Source organism: Felis catus, chromosome B4 (genome assembly GCF_018350175.1).
Source record: "Felis catus isolate Fca126 chromosome B4, F.catus_Fca126_mat1.0, whole genome shotgun sequence".
Lineage (NCBI taxonomy): Eukaryota > Metazoa > Chordata > Mammalia > Carnivora > Felidae > Felis > Felis catus.
In genome coordinates this window covers 80,766,580-80,792,417 of record NC_058374.1, presented here as the reverse complement: position 1 = coordinate 80,792,417, position 25,838 = coordinate 80,766,580, and the positions used below count along the sequence as shown (strand labels likewise).

At 47.8% G+C, this 25,838-nt stretch overlaps 1 protein-coding gene and 2 long non-coding RNA genes across 5 annotated transcripts in view; 2 read left to right on the top strand and 1 right to left on the bottom strand.

Moving 5' to 3' along the window:
• Positions 1-18,110, bottom strand: part of LOC109501616 — a 36,000-nt gene extending 17,890 nt beyond the window's left edge. The window contains exons 1-2 of the long non-coding RNA XR_002743902.2: positions 17,975-18,110; positions 17,102-17,230 (exon numbers count right to left, since the gene is read on the bottom strand). This is a non-coding gene — a long non-coding RNA (uncharacterized LOC109501616). The remainder of the gene's footprint in view (positions 1-17,101; positions 17,231-17,974) is intronic.
• Positions 3,034-6,739, top strand: LACRT (lacritin). Its single transcript, XM_006933768.4, has 5 exons — positions 3,034-3,138; positions 4,387-4,434; positions 5,576-5,680; positions 6,058-6,144; positions 6,592-6,739. The coding sequence occupies exons 1-5, from the start codon at positions 3,081-3,083 to the stop codon at positions 6,651-6,653; spliced, it is 360 nt and encodes a 119-aa protein (XP_006933830.1). The 5' UTR covers positions 3,034-3,080; the 3' UTR covers positions 6,654-6,739.
• Positions 18,111-18,185: 75 nt separating the features above from the next.
• On the top strand, positions 18,186-23,079 carry LOC109501615. 3 transcript variants are annotated; one of them, XR_002159811.3, is made up of 6 exons: positions 18,186-18,277; positions 20,571-20,671; positions 21,593-21,637; positions 21,723-21,874; positions 22,386-22,611; positions 22,853-23,079. It is a non-coding gene; the product is annotated as an uncharacterized LOC109501615 (long non-coding RNA). The 3 variants fall into 3 exon arrangements; XR_002159807.3 differs by lacking the exon at positions 18,186-18,277 and adding an exon at positions 18,436-18,563 and having other exon boundaries at positions 20,525-20,671; XR_002743900.2 differs by lacking the exon at positions 20,571-20,671 and having other exon boundaries at positions 18,192-18,277; positions 21,593-21,874.
• Positions 23,080-25,838: the final 2,759 nt, after the last annotated feature.

Genomic DNA, 25,838 nt, shown 5'->3' with positions numbered 1-25,838 from the left:
GGTGGATTCATAACAAATTATTCCAAAACTAGCAACTTCAAATAACATCATTTCTTACTTCACGATTGCTGTGAACCAGGAGTCCAGATGTAGCCTAGCTGGGTCCTCTGCTCAGAATCTCTGACAAGGTATAAAGATATCATCAAAACTGCAGTCACCTCAAGACTCAACTACAAAAGGACCCACTTCCAAACTCAATCACATGATTGTTGGCAGGATTCAGTTTCTCATGGACTGTTGAACTGCAGACTAAGGCAGCCCTCAGTTCCTTGCCACCTGGACCGCTCCACAGAGCAGCTCATGCTATGGAAGCTCTCTTCATCCGGGCAAGCAAGCTGAGAAGACTCAGAAAGAGAGAGGTATTATACATATAAGCAGGACAAAAGTCATAGTCTTTTATAACCTAATCTCAGAAATGATATCCTATCACTTTTTCCATTTCCCATTTGTCAGAAGTGAATCACTAGATCCAGAATGGGTATTACACAACGTCATAGATACCAGGAAGTGGGGATCGCTGGGCACCATCTTAGAAGTCTATCTACCAAGGTATCTACCTGCCACACTTGCCAAAGCAGGGAGAGAACAGGAAGAACGAATGCCTTAACCTCTCTTCCCATTCTGACTTCCCACTAGTGTCTCCCATTGGCCAAACTCAACTAGAAGCTAGAAGGCAAGAGAGCCCAGGTGGTGCACCCCATAAAGGTCATCCTTCCAGACCAGTGCAGAGATGGTCAGAAAACAGATCTGAAGCAGGGAAGGAAGCAAAGAACTATGAATAGAGAATAACCAGGAGAATAACGAATGAGAAAAGACACCTTGGCAACTGACAGAGTTATCATGGAGGTCAGATACCTTAGAAGACAAGACATCACAGAAGACAGCTCTTCACCCAGATACATGAGGTGCATCTCTCTTCTTTAAGATACATATCCAATTCTTTCCCAGGCCCTATAATTTGGCGTAACATTTCTCCTGGGCCCTGTTATAAAATACTGAAAATTTTCTATGGAACTAAGTTCCCTACCTTCCATCTCACCCACATTTATGTCAATACCTGCCTCTTTAATTCATGAAGCCAAGAGGAGAATTAGGAGAGGAAAAGGGCTGAGCAGTGACATTTGGAGAGACCTTGCTCTGTGACAGCTCTAGTGTTGATGCCAAAGTTCTAATTTCCTCTTAGAAAAACTTGGGCAAATATCATGGTTTGCTCCTGTTGTTTTTTTTGATGTGCTCATGGAGACCGTTGGGATCTAGAGGCACAGCCTCTCCTACTATAACGTACACATGGACACACACACATGCACCCACATACACACACACATACCAGGGCACTGATGCAGTGAAAACTGTCTCCTGCTCCTCAAGATCTCCCCATCAAGTTAAAGCCACCACCATCTTCAAGGCTTCCAGGCCTGGACCCTTAGATGGGTAGTTAATGCTAAGTCTTGCCCCTGCATTAATTCAATGCACCCCTCTTCTTCACCTACTGGCTATCATTAAATGCCAGATAAATTTTAAGTATCAAATCACACAGGGAGTTAGTGGGTGAGCAGTTGCTTTAAACCCAGTTCCTACTCGACATGACTGGAGCAGATCAACCTCCTGAATGTCATTGTCATCTTACCTGCAGGTTAAGGATGGGTGAAACCTAGATTAAGGACGGCCCCAAAGGACCCACCCCTCATGCCTGTGATGTCCCACTCCATCAGTTTTCTCTTCCTTTATCTTATGAGGAGACTAATGCTCTGAACCCAAGCACCCAAGCACCCTTATGTTATAAACTTCCTGATACCCCCTCTCCACACCAATCTTCAGAACAGCCTTGAGGCAGAAAGCTGCAGCACCACCCAGGGCCTGGCAAAAGCCAACACCAAGCAAATGAGAGTCACAAACTTGTATACAGAACCCTATTCGCCACCCACCACCCCTTCAACCATCTCCTGTGTCTCCTTCACCCCATTCTATTTGGCATTCAGCACCAGCCTGAACCAAACCTACCCAGAAAGATGAGCCTTCTGCAAACTACAAGTATCCCACACATCTGCATAGAATTTTATTGTTGAAAAAATGCTTTGCCATGTATTATCTCACTTAATTTCCATCACAGTTTTGTACATAGCAGCTGTAACTCCCAGACGACAGATGAAAACCCTAAGGTCTTCAGTATATAGCAATGTACCATCCTGTGTATATGCCAAAGCCAGAACTCAAGATCCAGGCCTTTTGAATGCCAGCTCAAGGAAGGAAGAAATCCCAAGTCAAACACAATTATCTGCTTCTCTGGGTTGTTCACACCATGGGTCAGCTCCCCACTTGAAGGAAGAACCGAGTTCCAACTTCAGTGAACCACCATTGTCCTGTAATCAGAAGATCCTCTGAGAAACAGGGGCTCCCATCAGTTGGGCCCGATGATAGAGGTTGACAGGGGTCCATCTGAGGGTTAGGAGCTCCTCCTAGGGGTTAGATAATAACTTCAAGAGCAGGAGACAACTCCAGAGAAGTCATTCATGCCTCCAAACCCGTCCCCTCAAGAGGAGAAAGGAACCATGAACTTAGTCCCCAGATGTTCTGAGTGTGGCCTCCTGGGGAAGGAAGCTCACATAGTCTGGGGAAACCTTCAAGCCCCTGCACAGAGTCCTGTACAGATCGAGGCAAAAGGTAGACAACATGATCTTACAAACACCCAACCTCCTCCTGGGGGAGACGCCAGTCCTATTAATACCATCAACAGACACATTCTAGAATCTCCCCAAACAAAATTTGCTCTGCATCTGGTCCCTGAGATCCCAAGGATGTGGAGCCAGAGGGCAAGTAGGAAGGAGAAGGAAGGGGGGAGGAAGAGGATGGCTGGAAGTCAGTAGGGAAAGGATGCCAGCTACTAGCCAGCCCCAGATAACCCTTGTTGACTTAGCAAGTGACAGTCTGGGGAAGAAGGGGAGGAGGACACGGAAGTCACACCCCTCCAAACTTGATTCCCATTGGCCCTCGGTATCCTTAAAAGGGCCCAGGAGTATCTGCACTGGTATTCCTGGACCCTCTGAGGATTCTGTGGTTATACTTGCTTCTCACTCCACGGCATGAGATTCTCAGCTCTCCTCCTCCTGGCAGCTCTGGCTGGGGCCCTGGTCTGTGCCCGTGAGTATGGTCCCTCCCCTGTACCCCACCAGAGCCCTGACAGTCCAGGGAAGCCTTAACTCTGGTCTTCATTTTTCTCTTTCTCTCCCAGTGCTGTCCTGGCTCCTCCTGTTCCTGCAAGTGACTCCTGCCCCCAGTTCTCTGCCCATAGGCTCTTTACCCGCATTGGTCAGGGAGCCAGGAACCCCCTGGCGCTGTCTGCTCTCCAGCCCATCCCCTCACACACCTTCCTTTATCCACTATGCTCCAGCCACCCTGGCCTCCTTACAGGCCTTCTGGGCCACCACATAGAGGTGCAGGTTGTCCCCTGCACAGGGGTGCCAGGCAGGGGATGGAGGGGGCTGAAATCTAGCCCATGGTCCATTTGCCAAGCAATGGGCCCTGCCCATGGCCTTGTGTCTCTGGATGCCTCTTCCTGAGAAGAGCAAAAAAAAAAGAAAGAAAAGCGCTATTCGTGCCAGGACAACCCAGCTGCTCCTCGAACACTGGGGCCTTCCTTCTTGCTCTTCTTTCTGCCTGGAATTCTTTTCCTCTCCTTGTCTCTTTCCTCCAGCCAATCCAGAATGTCACCTGGCCAATGCTTTCTCATCTGTCAAATCTCAGTTCAGATATCAATTCCTCAAAAAAGCCTTCCATGAACATGTAGGAAAAATTAGACCCTGCGTGCTGTTATCACACCACTCCGCACTTACCCCTCCAGCACCGTCACACGGTGACTCAATAATTATGTCATGGAATGTAAGCTGGGTCAGGGCAGGGTCTTTCCACCTTCTTCAGCACTGAACCCCCTCCACTTAGCAGAGCACTTTGCATAAACATTGTGTTGAAAGGACAGAGACAAGGAGGGCTGGAGTCCAATCCCAGAAATCACTCATGCATGGCCCCATGGCCCCTGCACTGTCCCCCTCAGCCACAGAGGAGCCTGAGCGCCTCCAACCACAGCCAATTCCCTGGCGCGAATCTCACGGCACCCTCATAGGCCAGAAGCGATCTGGAGGAGGGCAGTTTTCAGAGCATATTACACTTCTCCCGGGAGAACCTGCTTCAAACAACTGTAGGAGGGGTTAAACACCAGACAGAGTGCTTGGTGGGTCTACTGATGAGGCAGAAGGGCACATTTCACCAATAGGGAAACGTGTCTCCCTGTGTCCATGAACTCTCCTTAGAGCTGAGGATACAGAATGGGAGGTAGGATGGCTCAGATGGGTCGGGTTCAGTCCTTACTGTCACCTCTTTCTTCCACTGCAGAAGATGCCCCCTCTGATCCCACCGAGGCTACTCCGGGGACTGTGGCCAGTGAGTCCTTCTGTCCCTCCAGTCCCTGTGCTCAAGGGGAGGGTCTAACAGCCAGGGATGTGGGTGGAGGCTGGAAGAGGAATGGGGGGTGGGGGTGGGTCCTGCTCTTGGTGGTAACAAGAGGAGCATGGATTGGGGTGCAACAAGGCTAAGGATGAAATGGGACAACCCAGGCAGGCAAGATCAGTAGGAAGAATGGGGAAAGGGTTTGTTATGGGTAAAAGGGAGAAAAAGATGAGGTTGAGTGATAAGGGAAATGATACCCATGCGGTATTAATACCTTCACCTACACACACTTCCTGTAACTCCCAACTCCTTAGCAAGTTGCCCAATATCCAGCTTCAGACACCATTTGCATCCTGGTTTTCCATGCTTCTCCTTCATGTAAAGCCCACATCAACTAAATTGAACTTGTTTGCATTCTCCATTCCTATCCTTATACACACCTTCCCCAGAACTCTGGCTGACTGACTGACTTCCTGCCCCCAAGGAAGCCCCTTTAGAATATCCTCCCTGCCAAAAGCCTGCTTTCAAGACCCAGCGTCGCTCTGACTAGCTCCTTGATTCCCCCCATATCCTAGCCCAAATACCTCCCCAACCCTGCCCATTAGAAGCATGCAACCCTGCCCTCCAACCCCGCCATCCAAGAGGCACTGTCTTAGTCCATCCGGGCTGTACAGCAAATCACCACAGACTGGATGGCTTAAACAACAGACATTTATTTCCCACAATTCTGGAGGCTGGAAATCCAAGATCAAGGTGCCAGCATGATCAGGTTCTAGTAAGGACCCTCTTCCAGATTACAGACTGCTGAGTTTTCACCACATCCTCACATGGCAGAAAGAGCCCTGGGGTCTCTTTTATAAAGACATTAATCCCATTCATAAGAGCTCCACCCTCATGACCCAATTACATCATAGGCCCCACCTCCTAAGACCATCATATTGAGGGGTAGGATTTCAATATACGAATTTGGAGGGGGGCATAAACGTTCAGTCCCTCACAGGCACTTGTGTGTAGAAATCGTATCATCTCCGTAGCCTGGCCCCCAGCACGTACTAGGTATCCTGGGCCCTGCCACTCGTTGCAAAACTAGAAACCATTTGACTTTGCTAAAAGCAACAAATTGGCGTGTTTGCAGCTGAACCTGAAGTGACTACATCTCCAGCGGAAACTGTTCCACCCCAAGAGACACCCCAGGAGCCAAACAGCGCCACCACAAGTAAAGAAGGATTAAACCCACTGAGTAAGTCTCTGTCTCTACGCCAGATGACAACCCAGAGGAATCTCTGGTGGCAGGCCTCCATGACACTTCCTCCCACAGAGACGAGTCCAGGGAGAAGCAGACATACTCATTCCCCTGACCGTAAAGTCGCAAGCAGGGGCTCACACTGTACCCACTCACACAGCTTCCGCAATAGATTTTGCTGCCTGCACCCTCCATGGTTTCTTTCCTGGCCCATGCACCTTCCTAAGAGAAGAAGCTGGGCCCCTCAGCAAAACTTCTTCACTTTAGGGGTTTGTGTAGGAACAATGTCTGGTGAGGGGCAGGAGGGGGAGGGGGGAGTTTTCTCGAAATGATGGGACTTTTCTGCTAATGTGATTCTTCTGCTCCGAAATTAGAACTCCTGGTGAGCAAAGGTAGCTTGGTAGCAGAACAAGGCTTTCAAGAAGCAAGAAAAAAACTGCGTGAAGGAAAACTTTATGAACGTGAGTATATCCCAAGGCAGAGCCTTGTGGGAACAGGAATACTCACCACTCATCATCCAGGGGCAGGAGGTGGGTCAGGACCCCCTTGCCCAGAGACCTGGAACTGCCACAGCCCCTCCCCACTGAACCTTCCCTCCTGTTGTCTTCAAACGTCCCCAATTTCTCACACACACTCAAACCACAGGGTTGCCTGATGCCAGATTGCCCCTGGGTCTCGGCGCCAGCCTTCCCACGGCGGAGCCTGCCCAGATGGGGAAGGAGCGGGGGGGGGGGGGGGGGGGTCCCTGAGGCTCTGGCGAATCCACCTTCCATCCCTCTGACTCCCACGCAAAGCTGTCCAGGGGCTGGGTGAAGTTGCAAAGCAGAAGAGGGAGTTGAGGAGGATGGACAGGGTGGAGCTGGGGCCTGGGGCCTGTGAGCCTCATTCTCACCTCTGCTTTCTTCTAGGTGGAGTTGAATTAGCAGAAAAACTGAAGAAATTTGCTCCCAGTTCCTTTCTTCTAAGTTGAGTCTAAGAATTTGAAAAGAACGGGGCCCCTGGACTCAAAGCCTTAAACATGCTTGCAGCCCAGAACGATTAAACTGAAGCATCCAACATGCTGTGTGCCTGTGCTCTGTGGGGCGGGCCCGGGAGGAGGTGGGGAGCAAAGCCATCCGCTGGAACGCCAAGAGGCCCTGGGTGTCCTGACCCAGGCCCTTGGGCCTGTCAAGCCTTCCCTTGAGGACGCAACCCCTAACAAACCCTTTCATTTGCACTGAGCCACCAGCCACACGTGCTGGGCCTCCTTCTAGTGCAAATGCCTCTCCAGTTCTGGTCTAATCGCTCACAGAGAGTGCCTCATGACATTTGAGCACTTCCAAAAATTAAATCAACCTCCAAAGAACCAGGATTTGTCATCCTGAAAATAGTCAAAGCCCGAGTCACTCTATTAAAGCCATTTTCTGGTGCCCTTATTAAAAATGCATCCCTCCTGCCTTCCATTCACCCTTTCTACACTGGGCCCAAGTGAAGGGCAATGGCTAATTAGACCAGATCAGTAAAATAATGAGCCGCTGCAGTGAGAGCTGGCACTTGACTAAAAGGCCTATTAACCCACTGCAACAATCCATGTGATTAGCGTACCCCGTTTCCCTCCACCACAGTCTGGGATCGCGCTTCACACTCTGCACACAGGTGAGCAGGGGAAGAATATTCATGACTGTGGAGGAAGACAGGACAACGCTCTCCTGCCAACCCTCTTCCCAAGCCTGGTGTGTGGCAGGGTGTGCTTTCTAACCCTCCCAGAGTCCTTGATTCTAGATGGTCCTTCCTCCACCCCACCTAACACCCACCCCCTCTATCCTGGGAGTGACAGCATTCGACCTAGACCCTGTTTTATTTATTTTTTTATGTATTTATTTATTTTGAGAGGGGGGCAGGGGCAGAGAGAGAGGGAGGGAGAGAGCGAATCCCAGGAAGGCTCCACACTGTCAGCACAGAGTCCTATGTGGGGCTTGAACTCACAAACCATGAGATCATGACCTGAGCCGAACTCAGATGCTTAACCGACTGAGCCACCCAGGCACCCCGACATAGACCCTGTTTTAAAGGGGGTGAAGAAACTCGTCTCCTTCCTCCCTCCTCCCACCATGACGACACATTCTCCATTTCTGAGAGCACTGCCTACGAAGCACAGAGAGACCTCCAGTAGCAGGCCCCCCTGAGCGCCAGTTACAATCAACACTGGGTAAATAGGGCACTTCACCCTCAAGTAGACTGCCACCCTTTTATGTGTTCAGTTGTGTCCCCCAAAAAGATTTGTGGAAGTTTTAACCCCCGGTCCCTCCGAAGGTGACCTTATTTGGAAATTGAATCATTGCGGATATAAATTAGCGAAGGTCATACTGGACTATGGTGGGCCCATAATCCGATATGACTACTGTCCTTGTAAGAAGAGAGAAAGTTGGACATAGAGTCACCTATGATGTGAAGACACATCAAGGGTAGATGACCATGCGACATGGAGTCAGGGACTGCAGTGATGCATTGGTAAGACCAGGAACGCCAAGAATTGCCGGCAAACACCAGAAGCTAGAAGAGGCAAGAAAGGATTCTCCGCTACCAGTTTCGGAGAGAGTATGGCCCTACAATAAATTTGTCGTTCAAAGTCATCCATTTGACTTTATTATGGAAGCCCTAGGAAAGTAATACACACCCCCACCCCATCCCCAAACGCGTCCTCTCTTCACGCTCCTGACTTTCATGTTATCACCAGAACTTCAGACCCTTTGTCCTCTGTCACCCATTTCCCCCACTTCCCAGCTCCTGGCAACCACCAATCTACTCTGTCTCTACAAATTCAGGGTTTCCTAGATCCTACATAAGTGAGTGAATACACAATGTACCCTTCTCTGTTTGACTTATTTCAATTAGCCTAATGCCCTCAAGTTCTAGCCACACTGATATAAAAGGCAGGATTTCCTTCTTTGTGGTGGCTGAATACTGTTGCATTATATTGATACGTATCTCCTAGAGTTTCACTGTAAACATCTTTTACCACCTTGTTAAATGTATTCCTATTTTTATTCTTTTTGATGCTATTATAAATGGAGCTGTTTTCTTAATTTCTCTTTCCGATAGTTTGTTCTTAAAAAAATGTTTTTAGAGGCACCTGGGTGGCTCAGTCAGTTAAACGTCCGACTTTGGCTTAGGTCATGATCTTGCGGTCCGTGAGTTTGAGCCCTGCGTTGGCTTTGTGCTGACAGCTCAGACCTGGAGCCTGCTTTGGATTCTGTGTCTCCTTCTCTCTCTCCCCCTCCCACACCTGTGCTTTCTCTCTCTCTCTCTCTCTCTCTCTCAAAAATAAATAAACATTAAAAAAAATTTTTTTAATTGCCACTTCCCGCATATATTCCCTGCTTTATTTTTGTCCTTAGCACTTCTTTTTTTTTTTTTTTCAGCTATTTGGAGATATATTTAATACACAAAAAATGGCATGTAGTCAGTGTATACATTTTAGTGAGTTTGGACATAGGCATATACCCATGATACCATTCCCACAATCAAGGTAATAAACATATCTATCACCTCCAAAAGATTTCTTGTGCCTATGTGTGCACACGTGTGTGTTAAGAACACTTGGCATCTCAGCATGAGATTAACCCTCTTAACAAGTTTTTAAGCCATGACACTGTATTGTTAACTATAGGCACCATGTTGTAACGCAGATCTCTAGAACTTATTCACTTTGTAGCATTTCTCACTATCTAATATACTATATAAGTTACTTGTCTGTTTTCTTTGCTTTCTTCACTAGAATGTAAGCACCATGAGGGCAAGGGTTTCTATTCTTTTCACTGAGGTATCCCCAGTGCCTGAAACAGTTTCCGGAACATAGCAGGCACTCGATAAACATTAGCTGAAAGTTAAAATCACCACTTCCACCCTCCTCTCCATTTTCATCCTGTGAAATTAATGTCTCCATACTGTGGTTTTGTGCTGGTCTCAGCCTATCAATAACCAGTGTGGTGGCCTTCGTGGTTTTTCTTATGATTGCAAGATGCCCTTCGGCAGTAACCATTGTGAAACTTCGGGGGGAAGAAAAGGTCATTACTTATAAGCCCCGTAAATGACATAGCGCACCTGGCACCACACAGGAAGGTCGTGGGCAGAAACAGAGAGCACACAGGCCTGGGCTTCCGCTTTTACTGGGGTCAAGGGTTTCATAGGCTCACTCTTTATTGATGAATTTAAAACATAAAAGCAGGAATTTAAAGTTAAGGCACCTGGGTGGCTCAGTCAGTTGGGTGTCTGATTTCAGCTCAGGTCATGATCTCACAGTTTGCTGGTTCAAGTCCCGTATCAGGCTCTGTGCTGACAGCTCAGAGCCCGGAGCCTGTTTCCGATTCTGTGCCTCCCTCTCTCTCTGCCCCTCCCCTGCTCATGCTCTGTCTCTCTCTCTCAAAAATGAATAAACGTTAAAAAAAAATTTTTTTTAAGTGCTAAAAGAGGAAAAACAAGCAGCCCAAAGGGTTAGTTATCGAAACCAAGACCTCTAAACCAGAGGAGCTCGAGCAAAAGAAGGCAGCCTGGCTTTTTATCCAGTCATGTGGCTGACTTCATCTAGTCTTTATCTAGTCATAACCCTCTTGGAAGCGGATGCTGTGCCAATTAAAGCTTAGGTCGGGCGCTTGCATTATGAGAAAGAGAAAACCATCAGCGGGGTTACACTACACCTCTCTATTCTCAGAACGTGTTTTCGGCATGCCGTGCTTCTTCTCCACCAGGCAGGTGGCTGGTGGAAGTGAGTCCGCGCGACATCTCGGGATCGCTAATGCTCAGTAGGTAACAGATGCTTAACAAGTGGTCTGTGTATTTTTATTTTTTTTATTTTTGAGAGAGAGAGACAGAGAGTGGAGGGGTGGGGGCAGAGAGAGAAGGAGCCAGAATCTGAAGGAGGCTCCAGGCTCTGAGCTGCCAGCACAGAGCCTGACGCGGGGCTTGAACTCACAGACCGCAGATCATGACCTGAGCCGAAGTCAGGCCCTGAACCAACTGAGCCACCCAGGCACCCCAACGAGTGGTCTGCGTACTGAAAGGAGATTCATGTAGCACCATCCACTGAGGCCCATACCTACACACAACACTTGTCCCATTTTCCCCCCTGATAATACCCACCCGGTCTCCTGGGCTATTTGCCTTCCAGCACCCTGACGCGCCCCAGGTCCTCTAGCCTCAAAGGAGAAAAACTTCAACCACCGCACATCCAAACACAGGTGCCTTTGGAGGCACCGCAATGGTGACAAAGCCTGATGAAGGGGAAGAGCTTCCCCAGATACCGTTTCGGAGGAACCCCCAGCCGGGATGACATCTCCTTCCACGCCAGAGGCAATGGCAACCCTGGAGGACCCAGGCAGGCCACAGAAAAAAGGAGCAGACAGCTCCCCCTGGTGGTACGGGTCTGTCCAGTCCAACACTTACTCTGGTTGGGAGGTGGGGGCGGGCCGTGTGGTATCTACCAGCAAACCCCTCAAGGTACGCGCTAACACATGGAAGTCTAACCGCAGCTCTTTACCTCCCTCCCGCCCCCCCCCCCCCCCGCAAATTTCCGGAAATGACCAAAAAATAATAATTGCTTAATTAAAATTGGCTTCTTTCTGGCGTGTTTTCCTGCTTTCTGGGATTATGGATGTTTAATGTTCAGATATAGATTATATTCTAAGTAAATTACATAAAAATTAAGGGGAAAAAACAACAACATAATTCCAATATAAAGAGGAGGAGTAAAGACAAATCTACCAACTTCTTATCTCTGAAACCAGTTGAACTGATCGCAACAGAAACAATTCGCACAGATATGTAAATTCCATTTGGGGTGAAAATAGAAAGCACTTACAACCCCAAATAACACTTTCTATGAAGAACTCCCGCCAAGTCCCCTGAAACTGGAACCAAATGGAGGGAGGATGCTGACTCAGCATCCCATTATGACACTCATGGGCAGAGCTGACAACACACTTCTCCAAGGGACACGATATGCTCAGAGGAATAAAACCAAGAACACCTCGTCTGTAACCAGATCTGCCACATGTATACTTCCTGCTCCTGAAAAAGAGAACACCTAGAAAAGAAAAACATAATTGAAGACAGTGTTCCTTAAAAATAGAAGAAAATCGAAATCTGGCTGGGCGGGGCGGGGGGCGGTGGGGGGGGGGGTGTAGGGGGAAACCACGAACCGCTGTTTAGTGAGTATAGAGTTTCAGTTTTGCAAGACGACGGAGTTCTGGAGGTTGGTTGCACAACTCCCTCAATATACTTGACACCAGTGAACGATTCAAAAAGACTAATGCTGAGAACTGGCCCAATAAAGTTCATTATCTTCAAAGATGAAGGATATTTGGGCATTCAGGCAAAACGACCAGCACATTTGCTGAGGGGGAGGAAAATATATTCAGGTCGCCTCCAGACTACACCACCAAAAGACAGTGAAGAAATCCCTACAAAGTCCTCTGGAAGAAGAAAAATGAGGCCCAAACACTTTGTACTAAATCAAACTATTTTACGAGACTAAAGGCAACAGACACGTATTTCCAGGATGCCAAATTCAGGGCATTTCATTCCTGTGAACCCTTTTCAAAAACACTATTAGACATAAACTCCAACCAGCCTCCAGAAAATGAGGTAAAAGGATTGGGTGTGAGTGCTAAATCCATTTCAGTGCAAGAGAAAAAGCTCAGGGGCGCCTGGGTGGCTCAGTCGGTTAAGCGTCCGACCTCAGCTCAGGTCACGATCTCACGGTCCGTGAGTTCGAGCCCTGCGTCCGGCTCTGTGCTGACAGCTCAGAGCCTGGAGCCTGCTTCAGATTCTGTGTCTCCCTCTCTCTGACCCTCCCCCGTTTATGCTCTGTCTCTCTCTGTCTCAAAAATAAATAAACGTTAAAAAAAAATTTTTTTAATAAAAAAAAATAAAAGAAAAAAGCTCAAGTCGCTGCAGGAATTATGGTTACAGAGCAGAGTAAGTGTTATAAACTATGAGAACATAACCAAAGATCAGCATGGGGACGGCTGGGATGGAACAGCAAGGAGGAGTTAATATAAATCAGGTGACATGCGCAACTTTTATAGTTAGAGTATCGAAAACTATTTTTAACCTGCAAAAGCAAGTAACTAAAGTATAAAAGAAATCGGGGCATCTGGGTGGCTCAGCCAGTTGAGCATCCGACTTGGGCTCAGGTCATGATCTCACCGTTCGTGGGTTCGAGCCCCACGTCGGGTTCTGGAGCCTGGAGCCTGTTTTAGATTCTGTGTCTCCCTCTCTCTCTGCCCCTCCCTCACGCGCACTGTCTCTCTCTGTCTCAAACATAAATCAACATTAAAAAAAAATTGTAAGCATAAAGGAAATCACTAGAAAAAGTAACACTAGTCCTATTATCCATGAAAATCAGATGGTAAAGAGGAGAGCAGGAAGTAGAAGTACACTGTTTTAATCACTGCTGGTGGAAGGAATCAATCTAAGTGATACAGAATTGAGTACATCATTTGAAGTTATGGTTATAAAGATAATCACTAAGACTATAAACAAACTGAATCTTTTATATTATCGGAAGAAATACACATAAAAGAGAAAAAATAAATAGGTCATGTAGCCAAATATAAATGATAAAAAATTGTAAAGTGGAAGGACAGCATGAAAAAGATGAAACAAGTATCAAACACGTGTCATTTATACGAATAAATAAAAATAGCACAAATTCATGCATTAAAAGCAAAAGCTTCTCAGATGGGATCGCAAAGCAAAACGAAACTATAAACAGTGGCTTAAAGGATATATCGATAAGAAAGCAGCCGCTTCATTTTGTCGTCCTCTCAACTGCATTCAAACACGCATCTTATGCTTGCATCCCTGACTTCCTCCCTGAATAATCCTGTACAAAAGCCAATAGGCAGAACCCAGCAAGGTAGGTGTCTGCAGGGGCGGGAAGGATGGGGGGTGGTACATCGCTGGAAAGCTGGAGCAGGGTGTTGGAAGTGTAGAGCCATGAGGAGGGTTATCTGCCCAGGGAAAGCAGGGACAAGGGGAAAGGTGGTGGCCTCTCGTGGGGTATCAGAGCCCAAGCAGGCGGGGGAGGTGGGGGGGTCTATGTGTTGCAGGGTGAGCAGGCCTGAATTCTACGGTGCCAGGCTGAAATTGGGCATAACAATGAGAACTCATGGTTTTCAGTATATGTAAATAGATGCAGAAATACATCTAGATGTAAATGTGCATGTGTTATTTATTTGTACAAATACACATGCACACACACACATGTGTATATGTACATGCACTCATATATTCCCTAGTTTTGACTATGGAAGGGCCTGGAAGTGGCGACATCTCAAGAACAATGAGCACACCGAGAGCCCGAATCTTTGTTTCTAAATACCATTAAGAGACCAGAGTTCCTTGCAGAAATGGCTGCTACCAGGCAGGGCTGGCGCAGAGAAAATACACGATGAGTCTGGAACGCCTTGCTGTGCCAGAAAGGAAAAACTGCTCAAAGAATGGTGGAGACATGACAAGAGAACACACAAGCTAACCAAAAGGCTAGCTTACTCCCGCTATGGCCAACTGGTTTCAGACTGACCATGGTCAATGGAGAAGAAAAGCATTATAAAAGATTATAATAATAATGAAAAACAATGCTAGTAACAAAATTATAATTCATTGACAAAATAGGAAGTTATGAGCCCATATTGATATAAATAAATGAATAAACAAATGGGGAAGTGAGAAAGATGTCCCTTACAGCAGAATGACAGCTAATGAATGTAGAGGGAATGATTGAACTAGAAAATCACTGTTTGGCAACCATCGCAGGAATAAGTAATTCAGCCTAAGTAATTCAGCCAGAAAGCATCAATGAGTGCTAAAACTAATTGGTAAAAGTTTGATGAGGAACAGGATATTTACATAGCCTCAAATTACTTTGCAACAAAATATATATATTAATTACAAAGAAGGAAAAGAGTAACTTCACACTGGAGAAAACTGGCAGACGTCTGGTTAATCAGTGATCGATCGATCAAAGTTAACATCACAAAAATGGGACAAATCAAAATTACGAACCACCTGATAGAATATAATATAAAGAATATAGTATGGCTTGCTGATATTCTTGCCAAAAATGCAGAACCTGCCTCTAATAATGCGGAAACATCAGATGAACCCGAACTGGGGGACATGCTCCACAATTGGCCCCTCATCTGTGGAAGAGGAAAAGCCATGAAAATCAAGGAAAGACTGAGGAACTGTGTCAACAGCATTCTATACGTAATCTTGGATTGGGTCCTTTTGTCATAAAGGACATTATCAAGACAACTGGCCACATTTAAATTGGGCCTGTGAATTAGATGGTAATAAGGCGTCAATGGCGTATCGGATATTATGTGTGTGGTTTGAGGGGTGGTTGGTAGGGCTTTCAGAGGAGAGGGGAAAAGCATGCCCAGGGCCCTAGGGGTGGGTGAGTGGGTGCTCAGGAGGCACCCTAGTAAACTGCAGCTTTCAGGGTAGCCTCTCCATCAGCTCTCGCAGACCCCCAGTGCAGCACGCCAGGCCTTCTAGGGGGCACGGAGCAGCCAGTGCACGTGAGCAACATTCTCAAGGCCCCATCTCCAAGATGGAGAGTGTTTTCCACAGACTGCCCAGGCAGAGTCAAGTTTGGCCCAGACCTTCCGGCAGAGAAACTGGGTATGGCTGGAGTGAACTTGCAAGCAATGGACCCTGAAGAAGGGAAAAATGGACTCACTCAGGAAGAGCTGTTGGAGCCCGACTGAGAAGCAAGACAGAAGCTGCTCTCCCTCCCTAGATGCTCCAGAGTCCCCTGGAAGTGGGATCTTTCTGCACTTAACTGTTGACTCCCTCCTGAACCCTTTCCTGTTTCACCTCCCTCTGGCTCTGTTACCCTCTGAGCAACCCTGTCAATGGCCTTATTTTCCTCTCTGTTCTAGTAACAGACCCCCACTGCTCCCCGGGGATGACAGGCAGTCTGGGAAGCGATTTGAGGCAGAAACATTGATTTCCCAGGGTAGTCAATGGGTCTGGAAGAAACAGCACAGAATATGTAAAATGGATCCCCCCTGGAAAAGCAAGGTTTATGGTTGCCGCCCTGTGGAGTCAACACTCGCGATGCTTCGAGGGGGGGGGGGGGGGGGGGCGGTGAGCCATGGTGAGAAGAGCATGGAAATCAGAGCCAAACAGATCTGGATTCAAATCCCAGTCATGTCAGGTGACATCTATATCCCCTTGCTAAATTTACTTCACCTTTCTGAGCCTCAGTTTTCCAATCTGCCATCAATACCACCCTATGGATCAGTGTGAGAATTAAAATCATCGTGCGTCTGGCTCCAGATCAGACTCTCACAGAATGTTAGTCTCCTCCTCCTTCTCTCCAACCTCCAACATTCCAGCCAGCAACCACCATAATAATCTCTCTCTCTCTCTCTCTCTCACACACACACACTCAAAACAATAGACTTTCTGCCTCCCAAAATCCTTACCAGAAAAAAAGAATTTGAGCTTTTGTTTAAAAGCCACCCTATCGCTGAAGGGAGTGTATTCCTCAACACCCCTGCATTAGAATTTCTCTGGACACTGGTTTTATTTATTTTTTAAAAAAATTTTTTCAAATGTTTATTTAAAAAAAAATTTTTTTTTTTGATGTTTATTTTTGAGAGAGACAAAGACAGAATGCGAGTGGGTTGGGGCAGAGAGAGAGGGAGGCACAGAATCTGAAGCAGGCTGCAGGCTCCCAGCTGTCAGCACAGAGCACAGACATGGGGTTCAAACTCATGAGCTGTGAGATCATGACCTGAGCCGAAGTCGGGACTCTCAACGGACTGAGCCACCCAGGTGCCCCCATCAAATGTTTATTTATTTTTGAGAGAAAGAAAGAGAGAGCACGTGCATACGAGCGGGGGAGGGGCAGAGAGAGAGAGAGGGAGACCGAGGATCCGAAGCAGGATCTGCACTGACAGCAGAGAGCCCAACGCTGGGCTCGAACTCACAGAATTGTGAGATCATGACCTGAGCCGAAGTCGGACGCTTAACCGGCTGAACCATCCAGGAGGCCCTGGACACTGGTTTCAAAATGCAATTTCCCACACTACACTCCAGACCTGCTAAATGGAAAGGAAGGGAGGGGGTGAGTTTTCCTTCTCTCTGTCTCACATTCAAAATTCACTGAGAGGGATCTCATTGACCGGGGTTGGAACCATCCATTGTGGAGGGTCAGAAATGGACAAGTCTTGGGGTACCTCCGGGGGCTCTGTGCTGACAGCTCAGAGCCTGGAGCCTGCTTTGGATTCTGTGTCTCCCCCTCTGCCCCTCCCCTGCTTGCTCTCTCTCTCTCTCTCTCTCCCTCCCTCAAAAATAAATAAATCATTAAAAAATTTTTAATAAAATTAATTTAATTTTAAAAAAAGAAATGGACAGATCTCTTACCCAGGCCTCCTCAGAAGCCACTGGTCTTCCTTCTGCCCAGCCGGTTGGTGACTACCTCTAGATAAGACCCTGACTTCCTCACCAAACAGGAGTGGCCAGAGACAGGATCATCTGACCAAATTCTGGAACCTGTGTGCAGAGAACCATTGTGACCTCTTTTCTCAAAACGAAGCTACACGCACGGCACACAGTCAGCTCTCCCATCCATCTTTGCCCTGCCCCAGAATCCTTAACTGAGAGCAGGAGGAGGCTGGGCTCTTGGAGAGACAGATGGTCGAGGCTGGAGGCTGGTGGGGAGCCCTGGGGTAGGATCGCCATGTTTACCAAATAAAATATAGAACACCCAGTTAAGTAAGCAAAGTTTTACTATAAGTATGTGCCATGCAATATTTTTTAGGCTAAAACAAGTATTCCCTGCTTATCTGAAAATCATACGTAACTGCATGGCTTGCATTTTATCTGGCAACCCCACCTGGGAGAGCAGGGACCAGGTCTGTTTTGCTCAGTGTTGAACCTCCAGTACCCATTTCATGTCTGGCATATGGCAGACGTTCAATATATTCTTTTGAAATACTTAATTGTTGAAAAAGGCCTCTCAGAGGTCCCTCTTTCCCCACTAAAAGGAAACATATCCCCCAGGGGCCAGCTTTGAACTCGCAAATTGACTCATTCAAATCATTAGACTAGAGCACTTAGCTAGTGTTAAGATCTGTGCTAACCAAATTGGAACACAGAGATAAATAAACTGTGGCTCTTGTCCTCAAAATGGCAATTAACCAGCAGGAGCAATAGATCTGAACTGAGAATTACGAGAGAATATGATAGATGCTAGACAGTAAAACCAGAAGGTCAGGGCCAAGTGATTTTGCTCACCATTTTCTCTCCAAGCACCTACAACCTGGCAGGCACTCAGTAAATAGTGGCGGAGTGGAAACGTGAAAAGACGGAGCCAGGAACAGTGCATCGCAGGGCGGCAGAGGGGAGGTGACTAACTGAGGGAGGCGCGATGGTGAGAAGACTGGGGTCACTCCAGGGAGGGAATGACACCTGGTGTGGATTGTGATGTCGGAACACAGCAGACAGATGGAAAGGAAAGAGCATTTCTGAGGGAGGAACAGCATGAACACATACAACATTTTATCGAGCAGGAAGTAGCACCTGGGGGCCAGTGATGAGGTCAGAAACGTGGAAAGCCCTGATCACATGGTCAAGGAGACTGGGCTTTATCTTAGGGGTAATGGATGGTCCTTAAAGACTTTTGAGTAGAGCCTTGGCCTGCACATCAGGCATTAGCATTAGCATGGAGGGTGGACAGCAGTGGAGACAGACTGGAGGCCGGAAGCCAGTGAGAAACCACTGAAATAGCCTAGTCTGCAAACGATGGAGGCCTAAACTTGTGGATTATTGGGGGTATTGGAAAAATAAGCCTGCAGGACGGACACTGTACCCTTGAGTACTCGCTGTGAGTGCCTCCATCTGTCCCCACCCTGTTCCTACATGCCCCAGGCGATGGGAGGGGAGGCTGCCGCAGAAAGGGGCAATTGTGGAGGAAGGAGAGATGGGAGGCAGCCCAAGACAAACTTCCTTCACTTCGAAGACTTGCCCAAGGAGACAGCAGGGCTAGAGCGATTGGAGGCTGACCCCCAGCCCCCAGGCTCTTCCCTCCCGCTGCTGCCAGGGGGGATGTGGGGGGGAAGAAGGCTTCACCTCGCACCTTGACCCACAGAGTCCACAGTCCTCTTGGGGCCTGCAGGTGGGACCTTACCCTCAGGGCGTAAGCCACGCCCCCAGCAAGCCACGCCCCCTGCTGAAGACCTGAGGTGCCGTCTCAGGGTACAGCCGACCCCCTCCTTCCTGGAGATGATCCCAAAACATGTCACAGAGAGATTATGAAAAATTCCAACCTAGTATTTACCCAAAGAATGCAAAAATACCAATTCAATGGGATACATGCACCCCGATGTTTATAGCAGCATTATCTACAATAACCAAATTGTGGAATATATATATGTGTATATATATATACATATATATAATATATATGTGTGTATATATAATATAAATGTGTTTTTATATATTATATATATTATATAATATAAATATAAATATATAATATAAATGTGTATATATATACATATATATATATATAATACACACACAATGGAATATTACTCCATGAAAAAATAAAATCTTGCCATTTGCAACAACATGGATGGGGCGAGAGTATTAGGCTGAGCAAAATAAGTCAGAGACAGACAAATACCATATAATTTCACTCATATGTGGAATTTAAGAAAGAAAACAAGCAGGCAAAGGGGGAAAAAAGAGAGGTGGGGGAGAGGCCAACCAAGAAACAAACTCTTAACAATAGAGAACAAATTGATGGTTACCAGAGGTGTGTGGGGGAGGGGGGGATGAGTGAAATAGGTGATGGGGATTAAGGAGGGCACTGTGATGAGCACAGGATGAGGTACGGAAGTGTTGACTCACTACACTGTACACCTGAAACTAATATGACGTTGTCCGTTAACTAACCGGAACTTAAATAAAAACTTTTCAAAAATTCCAACCTGAGGGAGGCACCAGAGATCAATGAGTTCAGCCCTAGGCCCTAGGCCCAGAGCCCTAGGCCCAGAGCCAGGCCCAAGTCCTGGGTGCGTCCCCCACCGCCTCTCATGTGGCTCTTTGGGCATCTCACTGCTTCCTCTCGCCCACCTCTGGAGCCACCAGACCTTACCTATAGCAGGCATAGAGTTTGGAGTTAGACTCCCATGGGTTCAAATCCACCCAGATGTGTGACCTCACCTTTGTGAATATCGCTTTTCCTGCTTGATGAGTAACACATACCTCACAACCATGATGAATTAAGTAAAACATCCCATGTGAACAAACTCTGCACAGTACCTGGCATGTAATCAGAGTTCCTTTAACGGCCGCGCTCCTTCATTCCTGAACTGACAGAGTTTTATCTGCAGCCCACCTGCCTTTATTCATTCACCCTCCTAATATGTTCTGGGTGCCTACTATGTACCAGCTCCTTCTAGGTTCTGGGAAAACACTGGCAAGCAAAACATAGTTCCACCACCCATCACGGAAGTTCTGCCCTCCTGGGGCAGAGAGATATTAGCTGATCACACAAACAAAAATAAAATTACACCAATAATGAGTACCATGAAGGAGAGAAACTCACACCCACTTAGTTATTCCAAGGACTTCCGGAGGTGGAGCCTGGGGCTGACACACCTTTGGCATGGCCCACGCCAGGGAAATGCTGGGGGCCTTACTTTCCTGTTAACTGGTTTCCCAGAAGCTCCATTTCCCAAAAACAAATGTATTCAGAAAAGGGAACTTGGGAGGGGAAACCTGGAATGCCCCCAGATCCAATCCGGAACCAGGTTCCCCAGAGCCCTTTCCCACCCCAAGATAAACAAAGCCTCTGCCGGACTACTGCCTCTGTAACACTAAACAGCCTCCCCAGGGAAGACGGATCTGGCTACAGGTTCACCATGAAATTCTTTACCATCCTGCTGCTGGCCACCTGAGCCTCCACCTCTCTCGCCATCCTTAATGGTGAGTCTGGCTTCTGCTACACTCCTCTTTGTTCCCCAGAGGTCACTGAGCTGTCCGCTGGAGAGTCGTCAGCACTAGGAAGACCCCTCCTTAATCCTTGTAATGCACCGTGTGGAGAACGCATAACCAAAAGTGCACACCCGGGATGGCTGAGGTGTGGAGGCAGGGGACTAGGACTCATGATACCAGGAATCCTGCACCCTAGAAATCCTGGCGCTGGGGTCAGAGGAGCCAACTGGACCCAAATCAAGGTGGACTATGGGTTAACAGAGATTCACATAAGATTCCAGCCTCTGAGGGTGCTGGACACGCCAAAGCCACTGACCTCCTCTGGGCCCCCCTGCCTCCCTCTGTAACAATGAGGGCAAGACATATACACACATTCATTTAACGACTATTTATTGAGCACCTACTCTGTGCCAGACACACAGCTCTAGGCACTTGAGATACACTAACAAAACACAGAGACCTCAGTCATCATTGAGATGTCATTCTAGGAGAAAGAAACAGATAATTGGCATATTAAACAAATTATGTAAGTGTGTTAGAAGTGCTAAGACGGGGCGCCTGGGTGGCTCAGTCGGTTGGATGTCCGACTTCGGCTCAGGTCATGATCTCACAGTCGGTGAGTTCGAGCCCCGCATCGGGCTCTGTGCTGACAGCTCAGAGCCTGGAGCCTGCTTCAGATTCTGTGTCTCCCCCTCTCTCTGCCCCTCCCCTGCTCATGCTCAGTTTCTCTCTATCTCTCAATAATGAATAAACATTTAAAAAATTAAAAAAACAAAAAAAAACAAAAAGAAGTGCTAAGACAGAGAACAGGATAGGGAAGGTGGAAATGCTGGGTGGGGAGTGGCTACATACAAGCATCTCACATGTCAAATGTCTTAAGACCTCCGGAAACTCTAACCCCTTATTTTTCAGAGCCAGAAGATGAGATCCACTTGCAGGCTCAACCCATAAATGCCCGTAAGTCTCATGTTGGCATCCTTTAGAGGGAGTTGGTGGTGGTGAAAGATGGTCCAGTAAATGATGAATTCTCCACCTGAGGAAGAAGTGGAGCAGAGACCATCCCTCCTGGCGCTGGACCTTAATCCTTCCTGCTGCACTAATTGGCCAAGATCTGGGGACCGGGAACAATTTGAACAGCACTTCATGCTGGGTAGTCATTGAAGATGACTATATCTCATACCCAAATGCTAGCAGGTAGGGAGTTTCAGCTCGCCCTGAGGGGAGGATGCTGGAGGGGCTCCTCAGTCCCAGGCTCCTCCACCGCCTCAAAGTCATGAATATCGCAGGACCCTGCTTTGTAGATTATCCATAAACACAATTCAGTCTCAGGCTAGCTTCCCCCAACTTATCGGAGAAGGAAGACTCAAGCAATACCCAGAACTCAGAAAAAAAGAGCCAGTATTTATTGAACCCCTCCTATGCGCCAGACAATGGATCGGGTGTTTGCATAGTTAATCTCTTTTCATCGGGAAGGTGAATGTGCTAGAAATGGAATCCCTATTCAACGGCATTCAAAATCAGGGGTGTGCCCTTAGGTGCTCATAGATTTGGATGCGGGTATGGGATCTCAATTCTGGTCTACACTGACTGGGCAATGGCTCAACCCTGACACTCTCTGCATGTTAAGGGATATGGCAGAGAGCTGGCTGGCTGTTGCTTACCATGAGCTCTTTCTCTGCCCCTCATTCCATCTCCTTGGTCCCAGCTGCTCAGCTGATAATCTGAAAAGGACCATGTCTCCATTGAAAACCTTTCTGAGGAATCTCTCATCTCCAGAGAAGAGCTGGGTTTTGAAGAGGATGATATGACCAAATCTACCAGGAGACCAAAGCGTCAAAGGCCCGAGCTGCTTCACCCCATCCCCCAGGAGGACAGTATCAGAAATGCTGCCTCTCAGTCAGAAGAGACTACAGAACTCACTCCCAGGGCTGGTAGGAGCCAGGGCCAAGGGGAAGAAGCCGGGAGGGAGGCATTAAACAGAAAAAACGCGGTGGCGGGACACGACCTTGGGGGAGAAAGTTGGGGGTGGAAAGAGGAAGGAAGCTGAAGGGGAACAAGAATTAAAGGTAAATGAGATTTGGAGGATCCGCTGATTGTGCCAGCACTGAGGAGTGTGGGGGAGGCGTGAGGGGACTCACCTTACTTTGCCATTTCTCTCCCAATGTTCCCCAGCAACCACCTCAGAGGGAAAACCGGCCAAGCTCGGCCATAAAATCGGGAAGAATCTGGACGAAACAGTAAAAGAAACCATGAGCTATCTGAAAAACCTACTCCCTCATGCCTATGAAGTCATAAGGCCCAGTCCCGGCCAAAGCTGGTGTCTAACAGCACCAAAACCCTCCTTGCCCCGACCACCATCTCTCAGCTCCCCACGTCCCTTATTAAAGCGTTGCATCCCAGTCTGGCTCTGTGGTGGCTTTGTCGGGCCAGGAGGGAAGGCGGAGGCCCCCCCTCCGCTAGGATTCTTCCTGAGTTACCCCATCGCTCTAATTTTAAACCTCCCCTCCTCAGCTTACAGCCTGTTCAAGTCTCCAGGTCCCAAAATATCCTCTGTGAGGTCTTGACTCCCCTCAAGCTGCCCCTCCTCTTCATCCACACTGCCTCCTTGCTCCCTCACCCCCTGCACCCCTCACCCCCTGCAATTTGCATTTTCACACCCTCCAGCAACTGCTCCCCCCAACATCACTGACAGCAACAAGCCCGGTGGCTATTTCGGGTCCCTACTCCTCCCTTCATGGTCTCTGCAGAACTGGACACGATTACCCCTTCTAGAAAGTTTCCCCGCACTGACCTCCCAATGTGCTGCACTCTACTGGTTCTCCAAGCCCCCCATTTCCTTCCTGGCACATTTTCTGACCATGCACTCTATGCTCCCAGGGTCCCATCCTGTGCCCTCTCATCTTCTCTCCACCTTCCTTCCTCTACATCCCCATTTGCCAAGACTTCAGCTTCACCCCAGGGTGGATGGGGTCTACCCATTTACCCACCACCACACATCCACCCAGTGTCTACTATATGTCACACTCATCTACCTAATATGTGCCAAATTACCCCCCCACACACACACACACACACAACCCTGGGCAGTTTTCACTATAAAGGCATATGGGACCAAATGGGGAAAGAAGAGACTGGGAAAATAAAAATCTCACTTGGTCTTACAAACGGAAGGAAGATTGCCCATTCAAAGGGAGATAGGATGGCAGGAAGGAAACTATGAGATAATAAAAAATATATGTATTGGTCTCTGTTCCCCCATACCTGGCACAAAGCTTCAAAATCCTTGTAATTTCCTAAGTGATAAGCACATTAGAATCATCCCTGTTCTAGAATCTGGACTTTGACGCATCCCAGCGATGGGGATCCTAAGACTCTTGTAAGTTCCTAAGTGATAAGAGTGACAGGAGCATCTTTTGTTCTAATGAGGTGACTCCGGTGCGCTCTTGGAGGCTCCTGGATGGAGGCTGGCCGCCAGAAGGACCAAGCCATCATTAGAAGCTTGGAATTTTCAGCCCCACCCCTACTTCACTGGAGAAGGGAGAGGGGCTGGAAACAGAGTCAATGATTGATCATGCCCCATGTGATAAAGTCCCCATAAAATCCCACTACAGGGAGGTTCTAAGAGCATCCAGGTTGGTGAACACATCCACACACCAGGAGGGTGACATCACCCAGTTCCACTGGGATAGAAACACCTGCCCTCAGGACCCTCCTGGACCTTGCCCTGGGTATTTCGTTGTCTGCCTGTTCAACTGTATCCTCTATCATATCTTTTAATAAACTGATAAACTGGTAAACGAAGCATTTCCCTGAGCCGAAGCAAGTTAATTGAACTCAAGGGAAGGGTCATGGGAAGCTCTGATTTATATGATTTATAGCCGATCAGTCAGAAGAACAGGTGACAGCCTAGACTTGCAATTGGCATCTGAAGGAGGACAGTCTTGTAGGACTGAGCCCTTTCCCTGTGGGAACTGACACAACCTCCAGGTGCTGTCAGAGCTGAGTTGGATTGTAGGACACCCAGTTGACCAGAATTGCTTGACGGGAGAAAACTCACACGCACTGGGAACCAGAAGTGTCAGAAGTGAAGTGTTCTGTGTGTGAATAAGGAAAGACAGATGGATGACTGAGTTTTTCCAACTCAGGAGCCACCTCTGATGTCTATTATCCTACCCCCAGGACATTAAAAAAAAAAATGCACTTGGAAGATCAACAGGGTGATCCACCCACAGCAACGCAGGCCAGGTGCTGCCCTGGCCCAGAAAAAAACTGGAAGTGTGTTCACAGCTGGAGGCAGATAAAATAATCTCCATCCTTCCTTCCTTCGCTTTTTCCTGGTACAGAAAGTTTCCACCTGCCCACTGCCCTTAGTTACCCACCCTCCCCTCCAATACACAGACACACAACTCCACCAAAAACATCACCCAACCTAGATGGAAAGTTCTATTATGGGTCTTTCTCGTAAATTCTTGCCAGGCATAAATTCTTGAGATGAGGCATAAATTCTTGCCAAAATGACAGAGGAAGGTGGAGAGAGATTCTAGAGTTTGGGGAAGAATTGGAGGGGAAGTTCCTTGAGAAGATTAGTTAGGAAAATTGAAGTGCCTTGGAGATTAAAAGCCCCAGTCTCATTGTTCTGACCCTCCAGTTGAGACCAATAAAAAAATGATATGAGTGTCATTACATAATGGTGAAAGCATCCAGCTTCCTAGCAGCTGGACAGATGTTCTATAAACCCAAAATTCAGGGCTCTTGGTTAAAACTGGATAGGAGACCCCAGGCCAAAGAAGCCTTCGGCTTTGACCCCATCTCCCCATTCCCACCCCACCCTACCCCACCTCACCCCCGATTCACAGACTAAACGAGAGATAGGGCAGGATGAACTACTCTGGGGTTCTCACCCATAGGATCATCTACTTTTCCCCCAAAGGAGAGTAAGCAACACACGGGAAAACAGGCTGGGAAGTATTCCCTCCAACCTGCTCCTCTTGTGGGGAGAGTGCTTCTAAGAGGGAACACCCTCAACATGGAGTAACCTTCTCTTCTCTCCACCCTTTTGGCTTAATAGGTGGACCTAGGATCTGCAACCAATCACAGGTATGGCTGGAAAGACAGGAAGGGAAGGGGAGGGGGGAGGAGAAGACAAGCCATGCATCAG